This window comes from Dreissena polymorpha, chromosome 8 (assembly GCF_020536995.1).
Source record: "Dreissena polymorpha isolate Duluth1 chromosome 8, UMN_Dpol_1.0, whole genome shotgun sequence".
Taxonomy (NCBI): Eukaryota; Metazoa; Mollusca; class Bivalvia; order Myida; family Dreissenidae; genus Dreissena; species Dreissena polymorpha.
Genome location: NC_068362.1, coordinates 88,756,718 through 88,771,581, shown reverse-complemented (window position 1 = coordinate 88,771,581; position 14,864 = coordinate 88,756,718). Strand labels below are relative to the sequence as shown.

The 14,864-nt window shown below is 32.3% G+C and overlaps 1 protein-coding gene across 1 annotated transcript; it reads left to right on the top strand.

Moving 5' to 3' along the window:
• The first annotated feature begins 7,104 nt into the window (after positions 1 to 7,104).
• Positions 7,105 to 11,602, top strand: LOC127840722 (alpha-1B adrenergic receptor-like). The gene is made up of 5 exons (XM_052369139.1): positions 7,105 to 7,184; positions 7,688 to 8,314; positions 8,585 to 8,751; positions 9,339 to 9,482; positions 11,547 to 11,602. Exons 1-5 carry the CDS (start codon positions 7,105 to 7,107, stop codon positions 11,600 to 11,602), a joined length of 1,074 nt encoding a protein of 357 aa, XP_052225099.1.
• The last annotated feature ends 3,262 nt before the right edge of the window (positions 11,603 to 14,864 follow it).

The window sequence follows — 14,864 nt, the reverse complement described above, 5'->3', positions numbered from 1 at the left end:
TAATTAACAAAAATGCATACTGTAATAAAGTGAGTATAGGTAAAATGTCTTCAACATTCAAACATATTATATCAACATGAGAGCTATTGTTACTCTAAAATCTATCATTGTCATTGCACAAAATCAAAGACTGCTTGTAATTATAAATTTCTTTCAGCAATTAGCTGTAATATGAGCTTTTATTAGTCCTGTTTTGGTTGGCAACTTGCATTATTACATCTGCAAGTGGGATAGACAGAAAAGGTTGCTTTTGCACAACGTTCCATTTCATCCTCTTAATATATCACATGCAATTAGCAAACATGCTTAGTGTTTTCTGGCGGTGTGGTATTAAGAACTTATCAAACTTATCTCAAGAAGGTCAGATATCTATCTATCTATCTATCTATCTATCTATCTATCTATCTATCTATCTATCTATCTATCTATCTATCTATCTATCTATCTATCTATCTATCTATCTATCTATCTATCTATCTATCTATCTATCTATCTATCTATCTATCTATCTATCTATCTATCTATCTATCTATCTATCTATCTATCTATCTATCTATCTATCTATCTATCTATCTATCTATCTATCTATCTATCTATCTATCTATCTATCTATCTATCTATCTATCTATCTATACTGTCTAACTCCCCTTGCGGTTATTATTGACAATATGGTGGACAAACCAGTTATCGAACACATAGGGAATTACGTTAAAATTTAAACACTTAAAATAACAAAAACATTATGTCTTAACAAATGACTAAAAGTTTAATTATTTAATAACTTATCTGTAAAGTTTTCCAGCAAATATCCTTCAAGAATTCATAACAATGATTGAACTTGTCTGTGAACAAGGTAAGTGTTATTCTTTTAATCAATTGCACTTTGTGTGGTAAAATGTATAAAATCGGTATCAACGTCATGTGTTGAAGTCTTGTTTGCGGCTATAAACTAGCAATGGCCAAATTCGTTAAAAGGGGAGTAACAAGTCAGCTATTTGAAATTTAAAGGTCAAAATCAACTATTATTTTGTTTGATAGACAATTCTTTCCAAGGCCAGTCTGTGCCGATTTTAATGATACTTAAATACACCTAACAGTAAAACCACAGAAAACGTAAGGCAATCTAAACAAAATAAAGCGCAAGTTTAGCGACTTCATTTCAAATGAGTTTTTCTCATTATGACACTTGTCGAATTAGCACCAAAAGTCTCAGAACACGCCACAAAAATATTTTACATTAAAACCCCATATACACTTATTAAGACATCATTTTTATGTACCTAACCAATTTGTGTATGCGACAAAGAAGTCAAGTCTTTCTTTATATTTTCCAAAATAGTGTTGGTAAAAAGAAATAAAACTCGAGAATGTTGAAAAGGCACTATTTATCATATATAAGGCATTAAAAGTACAATTGAATGCATATGTGCCCACATACACTTACTGTAGGCCTCTACAAAGCAAAGAAATTGCAACAAAATGGCTGAAAAAGAATTATAGAGTCACTGCACACATATGGTTTCCTGGTCTTCCCTAGATGGTATCAAAGTTTTCCCAACATGGTCATTAAAAACGCAAATTTCTCCACAATAAATAGTTTTATGGAGAAACCCTGCTGAGAGGTTATGGCAGACATGTGAAAGTTTGTATAAATCCTTTAATTATTGTGGTGGCTTGCAAATTAAAGCAGTTTTTTCTCCCCTGAATGCCTGAATATGGCCCGTTTTGCCCGATCTTCTACTTCAGAGAGCCACATTTCGCTAATTTTTTTAAGAAAATTTGTCAGGATTTTTTCTAAATGTAGGCCAATACCTTTGTTATCAATGTTAATACACAGTTGTTTCAAATTGGACTTTAAAAAATTAATTTTTCCAATTTACTTTCCCTATTTAAGTTCATGCCAAACTGCACAGCACTGTCCCCTATGGTATTACACGACCCACAAGGTATCGGGTTTCCTGGGGTGTTTCCTATCGCGTTGGTTTCTTGAAATCGCCATTCAATAGTTTAGAGAAAACACATAGCATTTAGATATGCATTATTTCATGACAAACTTTTGTTGAAAAGATCCTAAAACTTTGTATATAAAGGTCATAGGTAATAGTCTTATATTGATGACTTCATTCGTTAACACCTTTTACTAAATTTTTTATTTGAAAAAGGTTGCTTAATGGCCATCTAAGCACAATATTTGAATAGTTCCTGAGCTTGTTTATATTACCGAAGCTTTTTGGTTAACTGTTTCAACTTTTAATACAATCTGGTTCTGTAGGCGAATAACTATTCATCTAATTGACTCATTAAGCTGTTGAACTCCATAAAAATTGTGAATAAATTGCACATGATTTATAACTCACGCACACATATTAACCCGATAATACAACTTTTACCTTGTTAGTCTACTAATGAAGAAGGCGTTTTCAATTCAATATATTGCCATTAATTTCCCGATGAAACAAGGTAATAAATTACCGCTTCCAGGTTATGAACCCAAATCGGCTCTAAAAGATGTCTGGCGATATGAAGCAATTGCCGTTTTAATAATGAAGTTTCTGCTTTAAAATTTAAGACACGTATATGTTAAATATAAATACATAATAAATGAGAGAGAGAGTGGCAACTTTTAAGTAATTATATTCCGAAACAATAAAACGCGGGCAGCTGCATTTATTTGCTTTTCGGTAGCGCACACCGATAACTATTGACGTTTATGTATTATGTGATTGTATTACGTTTATGTATTAGGTTTATATGTTCATGTATTATGTTTATGTACTATTGCCTGGACGTTGCCCTATGAAGTGTCCCTCTCTCGAAGGAACGACTTAATTACTATTACTATTTAAATGACCTCCGAGGAACACAATAAACGACCTTTGCTTCGGACAAGATATGTATATACGAACTCCCTTAAACATTATTATGTGATTGTATTACGTTTATGTATTAGGTTTATATGTTCATGTATTATGTTTATGTACTATTGCCTGGACGTTTCCCTATGAAGTGTCCCTCTCTCGAAGGAACGACTTAATTACTATTACTATTTAAATGACCTCCGAGGAACACAATAAACGACCTTTGCTTCGGACAAGATATGTATATACGAACTCCCTTAAACACACTTATAATACTTAATTTAGGTTAACATGAATGAGTTTTAATTATTTTTTAGTTGTATATTTAACATCATTATTACATTAAAAAAATAAAACATTACAAGACTAATACTAAAATATCAAACGCCTATCGCGTATAAAATATAACAAAACATGTAACTATTTTGTTCAAATATACAACTAAAAAGTTATTCCGTAAGCAAAAGTTTTCATATTCAAATACGTTCTCATTATTTAGGACACATTGCAATTAAAACATGGAGTTCCTTTTCATATCGTTTCGAGTTATTATCGTCCATCCGAAAGCAATCAATATTATATACTACATAGTACTAAAACAAGAATAATGCTTAGCGCTTAAAATGCATATATGAACAACTGTTATTGAGGGATTTAACGCCTTAAGAATTTTAAAAAATTATACACAAATAGTGATACACATCTATATACAATAATAATCACGCACAATGACTTTGTACAACATTTGGCTGATAATTGTTTTCATTTCTAAAAGATCCAGAATAATAATATTGAAACTTGTTGTACTTTTATTATGATATTATATTCAAAGTATACTTTGGGTACAGCTTTTGTGTAGTTATATTATTTACGCAAAATCAAGATCAAATTTATCGTTAAAATTCTGAAATACGGAGACTTGTACGCTTAAATCGAAAAGTCGTTAATTAGTAGACACAATCGTGAAAATGAGTGTCCTTAATGCTGGATTCAAAATTCAGAAAATAACATAACGTTACACACATTGCAAAACTGCCCTTTTACTGCTTGTATCTATAAAGACTTATACTAACAAGAACTTATATGTTCGATGTTCTATACTGTTCGATCTTGTTAAAGTCAAAGTTTTCAGACGCGCTCCGGCACTTTCAAATGTGCATGCGTTAAAAGCTTCCTTTTCTATGAACGTTTTAGCAACCATCGTATGCGTAGGATGTTAGATTTTATTTTATATCCAACTATAAAGTAGCATATATTCTGCCATTTGCGCGAAAGTTCATATAATACTTGCGGATAAATAACCATAATAACTGCGCATTGCGAGCTGTCATTTACAGAGAAAGACAAATGAGTTTTGCGCATCAATGAACTCATATTATGACAAAATACGCATGAGCTAAAACTGGAAATATTTTCTAGAAACGGATCAGACCAGTCACTTTAATTTGGATCTGGTACGTATTTGTGAACAATACAGTTTTCAACTTGATTTGTCTGTTTCATTTCGTATATCGGCAGGGAATCCTTTAAATGCGAACAGAAAATCCGCTTCATTATGGTATGCATATTTATCTTATGGCGTTACTAATGTCATACAATGTATTTATTGATATATGTTGGTATAAGACCTAAATGGATTTGCTAGTGGCAAAATGACAGTTTTCATCGAAACTTGCCAAAGAGTAAGAAAATGTAGACATTAAATTCGAACATGACAAATACAACTCCTAATAATTATGATAACACATCTGTTAGCTTACACTAACACGCATTCGATGTTGTATTATTAGGCTTCATTATAGTTTGCGTTATTGAATCGGGTTCAATTGATACAATGTATCCCTCTCACTTTCAGTCAGGGTGTCATTTATTTCGTGCATCATGTGCACAAACAACATCGAGTATGTAAACATTATATAATAAAAATTGGTAAATTATGCTTATCGAGTTACATGAAGTATAAGTATAATATGATTATACTATTATTATGGCGAGCTTTGCTAACATAGTTTAAATACTATTTCACTATTAAAACATAAGTAGTAGAAGTTAAGGTGAGTCAAATGTTTTTTTTTTCAAAAGGTCCAGGTTACTTATATCGGGGAAGGTATAATCAATTTATTCAATGTTTTTCTTGCTATAATGATCATTTTATATTGTAAAAAGTATGTCCTTTTTATAAATTAATACGTTTAATGAACTTCTTTATTACTACGACAATCTCAGAACGGGTAAAGTATACTAACAATAAAAGGATTAACAGTCAAAAACGTATGCTCATTCTCCAGTCGGTCATCCCGACTTCTTTATTTTGTGTGTAAGTTTTACTTCACCGACTTAAAGAAATAGTTCCGCGCTTAATTGGCATTCCAGTTTTTGTAGTTCTTATACATATGTGTCATATACTTTCTTTGTGTCTTGGTTATATACAAATGTCAGTGTAATTTTCAACAAAAGATGGTGGATTTGCAATAACTAGAAGTAAAAAAAAGCACAAAATCAAAATTATTTAAGCTTTGATAATGCTTTAAAATAAAAGTTCAATGTGGTATTTGATAATCAATTATATGTTTCGCGTGTATGTATATCCTTGTACAAAACGTTCGTTTTTGTGACGTCAAGCCGATAATATGTATACATATTCTTCTTACATCACGGAAAGCATAATTTCTGTATTTATGTATAGTAGCCTAGACAGAATTACAAACACGGTTATCATTCTCTTAAAAGGATAATACGCAACAACACATAAAATAATGTTCTTAAGTGTTTAAGTAGACAACTCAGTCCGTATACATTAACTGCATTTCTTTCCAAATCGTGCATGTTTGTTTAATATCATAGTAGAACATAATTGTATAAGACTTTCCCAGAACCTTTGTAATATAAATACATGAAATGAACAAGTCATATGTCTAATCTAACCATAGTCTCATTAGTTGTATCAGTTCCAAAAGCTACACTGCTGTTGTCGGTGTCACCATATTTTCTTGTTCACATTTTGTTCAATAGCCCGTATTAGAACGCTCCCAGATTTGGCCAATATTGGACTTGCAAAGCACGAAAACACGACGCGAAATGGCTCTCTACGGTAAACGCAGAGATGTGGCGTAGATTGTTTATGCATGCTTACGTTTACTCTCCAAGATATTGGATATGGGGACACATATTCGCATCGAAATCACGCTAATGAATTGCAGGGGCTGGACGATCAGAGTGAACGGAAATTATTTAAAGAGTAATAAGTGTCTAGTTATTTATTTTAAATCTATTACATTTTGCGCCTTGTTTGAATTGCAAAGTAAAGGATTTTCATCTATCAAAGCATGTTGTTGAAACGTAAGTTGTTACATGATTATTTCAATGTTTTTTTATGTGTTACTAATTACTAGTTATATGCCTAGTAAAAGATATGTACATCGTTTGATTGTTCCATGTTTTAATGTGACACTATGTTAAAATAAAATTAAACATACGAATGGTTTTAACTAATTTATTTAGTTTACATTTTAGATGTTATTAGTAAAAAATTTACTGAAAAACAGTCATCATGATAAAAGTGACAGTAAATAGTATACAAATGCATACAACAGTATAAACCATGTTAATTTGAGTGATATTAGATTAAAAACATATTTGTATTAATTTATAACAATTACATTCGCTACTGAAATACAACAGTTTTATATTATATAAAATAAACACCCGTACAAGTTCAAATGTGAAAGATTGTGATAAACATTAAATGGTAACCTTAGACCGGATCAAAAGTTTTAATGTTGGCAAAAAATCACAATGCTCAGTTCAGATTATTCACATGGGAGTTCAGGGCAAACGTTTTTGGTTCATCTTATTTATTTTGGGATTTACCAAGGCGATCGTAAAACACATTGCGAATATGTTTTTTTGTCTTGAAGATGTTTTTCATGTCTTGTATAAAATTAAGTAACATTTGCCATGTTGCCTTGTGATTTATGATTACAGAATATGGAAATGAAATGTTCATTGTTTATATATATACAACACAGAGACAGCATACAATATTTGAAAATAAATATATTCCCTTAAGAAGGCAAACGATAATATTCATTGAACGCAAGGAGTGCTCACACGTCATTGTTGTTTTTTTTGTTGTATTTTTTTCAAACGTTGTAAGTCAGTGCACGATCTATGTTGTCCATATTGTAATTGTGAAGAAAGGCATAGTGATAAATTCTATTCAAAATTTATTTACGAATTGACAAAAATGTATTGCTTAAACTATAATAAACATCAACCGGCAGTGCAAAACATATACTACATACTTGTATTAACGTTAGGCATAAAGTAACATCGTGAATCGTTTTATCCTCTACTCTTCTTACAAAACTATAATGCTCATACTAATTTCATGTTTTGCAAATTTACTCCTTTGTTAAGAAGTTCATGCATTTTAGATTGATACGAATCGGATATACTTAAAATCTGAGCGCCGGTTGTTATAATGTCCTTATATTCTGGTATTGTCTTGTAAATACGTTTTATTGAATTGCAGGCTAAACAATTTTCGGCGAACAAAAGGAAAAAAGCAGCCTGAGACACATAGCCGACAACAGTGAATCAGCAGAAAACAGAATAATATCCGTTTTATAATCTGAATGTGATTTAATCTGACAGGCAAAACAGACCATGGAACCCATCAACATCTCGCAATCAGCAGACGCCACGGGGACTAATTCAGTTATGACTGTAACAAGTGGACTTGGTTTTTCAAGCAAAGATCCTCTGCCGTTACTTCAAACAATAGTAGTTAGCCTTTTACTGATCTGTATTATAATTTGTACTATAAGTGGAAACACAACGGTTTTACTCGCCGTATACTGCGATCGGCGACTAAGAAGCACGACGAATTATTTCATTGTCAATCTTGCTGCTGCTGATTTACTCCTCGGCATCACCGTTTTGCCGCTGTCCGCCAGTCTGGAGATTTTACACTACTGGCCCTTTGGACCGTTGCTATGCGATATATGGGCTTCATTTGACGTGTTATGGTGTACTGCGTCCATCATGACATTGTGCGTGATCAGCATTGACAGATATATTGGCGTCACTCGTCCTTTACAACATTCTACAATAATAACCAAGAAGAGAGCTGGGTTTATTATTACCCTAGTGTGGCTGCTGTCAATTGCCATCTCCGTTGGACCATTAATTGGATGGAGGGAGACAAATTTGAATGGCCTAGAGGAATGTACCGTGACAAAACAAGTAGGATATGTTATATTTTCAGTTTCGGGATCATTTTACATACCGTTGCTCATCATAATAGTTGTTTACGTGAGGATCTACCTAGAAGCTTCTCGGCACTCTAAGTTTGTAGACTGCGGTTCCAAGACCATAAAGAATGGCGAAGAAAACGGGGTTATTCTACGAATTCATACAGCCCGTACAAGCTTACAGACGACATCGTATAGCAGGTATATTCGTCCTATAAACTGCTTACATATAAACAAGATGAACACATGTCTGTAAAAAGTTCAAAAGAACAATCACATAATGGTTGTTAAAAATACAAGTACAATTCTTGATGTATCGTTTTGTTTAAATTCGACTTTGTATTATTTGCTATTTATAATTATTGTATGATGCATATAATATATATTATATATATCGACCAATTCGGTTATACTTTATATAGCTAATTCACAAAAAAGGGTATGATGATACAATTATTTTTGCATTTGCAGTGGAAGTGAACGATCCGAAGGCTCTGTCAGAAAGTTCGTCTCAAAGGTAACACCAGCAGGCAGACTTGCAAAGTTTAAACGAGAGAAAAAAGCGGCGAAAACACTTGGCATTGTCGTTGGCGTCTTCATTGTTTGCTGGTTCCCGTTTTTCTTCTGCTTACCTTTGAGTAAGTGTTATCCATAACCAGCATTGCACTGCAATGTTTTTTTGTGTTCAGCCTTGATCTGTTAACAGCCCATCGATTAAATTCAACCATGTAAACTATTGAACTATTGATTGGGCAAGTTTATTTTAATGGTATCATAATGTCAACATTTGTTCATATTGTGTATATGAAACATAATGATATCATAATTGAAACAGCTGAATATGAGACGAGTGGTATTATACAAACCTAGAGCGATCTGCGAGCTCAACTAGCATCTATTTTTAAAGGTAGCATGACTTTAACCGTATTTAATACGTATCTGCTATTTTGAATGGTTTCCACTTCCTTAATTCTATTTAAAAATATCAAAAATTATGCAAATATGTCTATGTTCTTAAAATCAAGCAAACTCAGATCTTGCGATAATATTTTCTTTATTCCGAAAATTGTGAAACAGTCAGCAGATACGCAAACTGTTGAACACACATGTATGTTTCTGCAGTCAGTGACGAGAGCGCGCAATAAGCACCACATTAGCCGCAATAAATGTAATATATATGTTAAAATCAAATTGTCTAATTAAACAAATAAATCTCTATTTTCAGGTGTCCTGTGTGCGACATGTTATGTCCCTGATAAACTTTTCACCGTCATTTTCTGGCTTGGATATTGCAATTCACTAATGAACCCTGTTATATATGCGAGTTCAAGTCGAGATTTTAAGCGAGCTTTTATTCGGGTGCTTCAGTGCTATTGGGTCAAGAAACGATTTAACTCGATGGATGGTACAATGTGTAAGCTACACATTGAAAGAAGAAAATCATTGAGTAATTTAAAATTCACTAGTTATCAAACTGACAGTTACATATTTCGTAGAACATCTGCGTCACCTGTAAAAACATTACTGGTTTATCAAGACCAACGACAATCGCCATCAACGGTCACACACTTGGAAATGAAAAAATTATCACTGCGTTCGTCATACAGTGATATTGATGAGTCTGATTACCAACAATTGGATGTAGAACTTGACAAAGCCATTAAAGGTTATTCATCAATTGTATGATTATAGGCATTAGCTGGCAACGACCCTTCAATAATAGTATAAGTGGTATGTATTAACTGAATAAAGTGCTATGCATTTAATTATGTGATTGGTATTTGACATTTGAGGTTGTCAGAAAAAAAAAGACGTAAAACTACATCAAGGTAGATTTAAGTTGATGTTGCTTGTATATCGAATGAGGTCCAAATAAATTACCAGCAGTGAATGAAATAAATTATTTATTTACAATTTATAATCATTGAAACATAACGCTAAACTAAATTATCCATAGCAATAGAAGTACCATGTTTAAGCATCGATATACGTGAGACTGAAAGAGTTATTTTTACTACAAGTTTCAAATCTCAGTGATGTTATAAATGTTCAAATTGAATTGAAAACATTCTCAACACATTCAAAAACATACATTATACTGCGCATAAATTAAACATCAATTTAGAGAGAGTCAGAACGGAAAAGTCGGACGTTGACCATGGATGATTTGTATGTTAGATCGTATATGTAAATTACGAATACGATATTGAATCCGAAACATTTTGTAAAGCATTATACCATGTATTATATGACCTCGTACTGATGACTCGTCGTTTTTATTTGGACGCGATAGCGTACAAATAATGTAGCAAGTTTTGCAAGTCAGTATGAGCTTAGCTACGCTGGGCGGAGCGTCGTTGTATAGAATCGATATTGGCCAATGAGAGTGCACGCTTTGCATGAGCGACAGCACTCGTAGGCCTGCATTACCTGCAGTAAAATTATGCAGACAAAAATTGAGTGGGAACAGTGGTGTAATGGTAGATCGCTAGCTTAGTAAAGGAGATGACCCTGGTTCGAATCCCGCCCTGACCACTGGAATTTTTCTGAGCAAGAAATTTATCCCACATTTGCTTTTCTCGTGGAAATTGCGCATTACATGCAAAATACAGTTAAATCATATATTTGACGTAAAGAATTTTAATAACTTAAAGTTGAATTCATTACATACCACTAAATTGTTTTGTCGAATTCTCAAATTGGCATAAATAAATTTGTAATCCGAAACACGCTTCTGAATTTTATTGTTAACGCCACATAAACAAATTGTAGCTTCAAATAAACAGTGCTTCGTGTATTTTTGCGGTTTCTTTGTCTCAGTAAAAAGCGCGCGAAAACTTTGAAGACGTGTACAACGTCACATGAAATGTGTTGGTGTATTTATTGAACAGCAAGTCAGGCGACATACGTGTGTTCAGTTGGAAAACCCCGTCTCGATTGGACATTATTTCATCACATCTTATAATTGTCACATATGCAAAAATTAATTTGCTACTTAAGAAAAAAGGCGAATGTTTATGTTTATGAAATTCTTGAGTTTACTATTTAAAATCGAATATACGGGATAATCTGGCATTGAACAGTGACGAGAAAAGAAGTAAGTATGCAGTAGTTGCGCTGATACGGATGCATTGGGGAATCGATCCAGTTGGGATTATGCGAGTCTATGCGTGAGAAAAAGTGTTCAGCAATGAAATAAATGTCGTTATCCATGACTTTATAGGTTTTTTCTTAAAGAGTCATAACGGACCAAAATAACGTCATAAGTAACGTACAGAGGGGGCTCATCTTTCTACGTTATGTAATTTGTCATGTCGGCAAAATTGTTGCTCAATAATTTAAAGGAAATAATTAACATATTAGATACACATAACACAACATGTACATGATTCTAGGCTAGTTATTCTCTAGCAAGGAAACCAACATTCTAAAGATGGTTGCCAATGCAGGGACCAATTGCGAAAGAAAAAGAGACGTTATTTTGTCTAAGTTATCTCTATAACATAACTATTAGGATAAACAGTGCACCCACAATTCGATCCGTGCTTTAAGACACACTCTTTATAAATTTGAATGGGTTTTGTTCATTTCAAACGTGCGATACAAAAAGCTGTAACATAATTTTGAAAACTGAGTCGCGTCTAAAATTATGCAATAGCGTACAAATTCAGTGCCTTCAGCGCTTTGATTTCATACGCGGCCAGTCGTTGTTCAGTAAATAACCGTAACATGAAATAAACAATAAATAACTTTGCAAAATGCAACTAATAATCATCTGTACGTAACATTGAAAAGAATATAAAAACAACAAATAAGGTTACCTTATAATTTTGGTTCTTATTTAGCCTAATTATAGGCACATGTAGATATAAAAACACCAAATGCAGTGTACATTTGTAGTTAGCATCGGATGTAAACAGGAAAGTTGATCTTTAAACAAGGGAAACTTAAACGCGAATGAACAAGTGCTATCATTGCAAATAACTTATATACCCTAACTGTTGTATCGACCCAAAAGTTTGTTATTGATAATAAAAACATGGAAAACAGGCATTTTTAACTTTGTAATTGAAATAAAGAGATATCACTGTCCGCGGTGTAAACAATAAGTTTCCTAAAAATAACGTTGGCAAATAACTCATTTTATATCAAAGAAAGGGTTATTCTACCACCCACAGTATAATATTCACAATAAAATTAATACATACATTAATATTTCTTTTATTCTGAATAACCCACAGTTGTAATGGAATTATACATTGCACAAGAAATTAACGGGGGGGGGGGGGAGGGGGGGGGGGGGCTAAAGCTCTTCAAATAATGGTGAAAGAGTTATGGACTTACACTTTACAATTCCTCCGCTTTATTTTCCCACGAGAGCAAACATTTTCAATGCGTACTTTTTACTTGTGTTTTTTTTCCAATTTACAAAATATTAATGTTTTATTTGATTTATTTAACACGATTTTAATTTTACATAAGCTAGCTTTTTAAAGAATGCTTTCCTTATCATTTAAACAAAGTCATGTTAAGAGAGAATGTTTCCAGTATTTTATGTTTGATAACGTAATTAAAACTGATCATATGTTAGTAATTCTATAAATTTCAATCCATATAATTTAAAAATATAAATTCTGTAAAAAAATAAACTTAATCTGACAAACATTTTCTGAAAGACGATGAACATAGCGTACCAAACACTCAGCGATTGCTAAATCAAAAAGTGTGTGGGTATATACAAAGTCCATTTTAAGTTATTAGGGCTTTAATATTGGTATTTCCTTTTAATTGTTAGAAGTCGATTTAAGAGATTCGAACTCAGATACATGTAACAACATCATACGTAATACAACAGTTGCAGCCGTTAATATATACATGAAAACTCAAGGTAAAAAATAATGCTTCCTTTTATGAAGTTTCACCCTTGAACAAATTGATTGTTGTGTCCTATTGTAACTATATAAATAATCGCCTAAAAATTGTGAATTTATATCACAGTATAAATAAATTGATGCTTTATGTTCGTTTTTTGCTTGTATAATGTTTTAAACTCAGCAAGCTGTATTTACTAATTAATTAACTTCTTGTAGGTGGAGATGCGTGGATCCTTTCATTATTATGGATATGTTCATAATGGACGGATACAGCATTATATTGACTAGTTAATGAACAGTCCTTTTTCATTGGTATCAAAGGTGATAATATTCACATTGAAATGCCAGGATTTCCTAAACTCCACATGCAAATCTAGAGATGGAAACGTATGTACGTAAGCACTTAATGCAAATAAATTGTTCCGTTATAAAAAAATGTTATTGAAGTCAGCATTCTAGTATGAACAATAATTTAATTGAAACAATAATAACCAAGTTAGTCATACCATAATTAACGTATATTAAATAGCCATGAATTCCAAATAATGTTCCATTATTATTGGTTGTAAACTTGAACTCATCTATTCAAGGATGACGCAGATAATTTATTTTAGTATAGGAAGAACAAAACATGATATATTTACCACAAGATATGTTCCATGTCATGTCTAGAATCATGGGAAATCACGAACTAAAGAAATAGCACTTCGATTTTGAAGTTTGCGCAGTTTAATTGATTATTGATAAAAATACAATGCACCACGTTATAGTGTTTTTAATAAAAACCTCATAGTTAAGCAAAACAAATATGAAAGTAAAAATTTAAACAAAACATTTGTACGAAAATGTATGTATACATGTATATAAACTATATTTGGACGTGTTTTGTTTCATAGAAATTTTATTAAACTGATCCTGGCAAGTCGTTCAGTAGCTCACTTACGACATGAACATTTGAAACTCCTTCAATATGTTTCATAAAATACGACAAGAATTTACCTCTCTTATATTTTATATGAAAACGTTACTCCTTCTACCATATGAATACATTAATGATGTTGTATGTTGTGTTTTCGTGCTGGCTTTGCATATAACTTTCAATACCTCCTCGACCAAGAATGACTAGCATGTTACATTTTACAGGTATAATACAAATGTGTTACACAATATGTATGTACGTGGTAATCATGACAACAATGTTGAGCCTTTAATAATGTATATTTTCAATCAAATATTGATTGTCGATTGAAACCTATCAATCAATTTATCAGATTACAATTTCTATTTTGCGCCAAACACCACACAATAACTTGCTTATTCAAAACATTTAATATAAACGTTTTAAAGTCATATCTAGGAAATATCTCTTGACCTTCGCGGTTCTGTAGCCAATAAACCTCTTTTCGCAACAACATTTACGAATGTTGCATTTGTTAGCATGTACTAGATCAGCTACAGGTAATGTAATGTATTTGATCAATAAAACTCATAATTTCTCAATAACACAATTTTATGATATAAAATTCAACATGTATTTGATTGACTTTAAGTTGTTGAAAATAGTCTATGGATACCGCCGTGCATTTTGAAATGTGTCCCGCGTGAGCATAATACATTTATCACTGCGGTGATATATTTGTAACTGCGGTGATACTTTGTCTGACCTAAAGAGTTTGATAAGAGCTAAATCAAACTGACCAATGAAATAACGTCTTGCAAAACGGCGAATATTTTTATTAAAGCTTTATTCGTTGTAACTAAAGAATTGTCACTTTATGTTTATATAATTATAACTTCATTAAGAATTAATAATCTAGGTGACGATTTCAGAAACCTTATTCTTTTCCGTTGCCTCAACTTCTGTGCGTATTTTTACA

Excerpts from the sequence above, each read along its gene's own strand:
- LOC127840722 (XM_052369139.1), top strand. The coding sequence starts at position 7,105 with ATGTATTGCTTAAACTATAATAAACATCAACCGGCAGTGCAAAACATA. Across the intron at positions 7,185-7,687 it reads GTATTAACGTTAGGCATAAA|TGGAAACACAACGGTTTTAC; the intron begins GTAACATCGTGA and ends TTGTACTATAAG. Across the intron at positions 8,315-8,584 it reads CAGACGACATCGTATAGCAG|TGGAAGTGAACGATCCGAAG; the intron begins GTATATTCGTCC and ends TTGCATTTGCAG.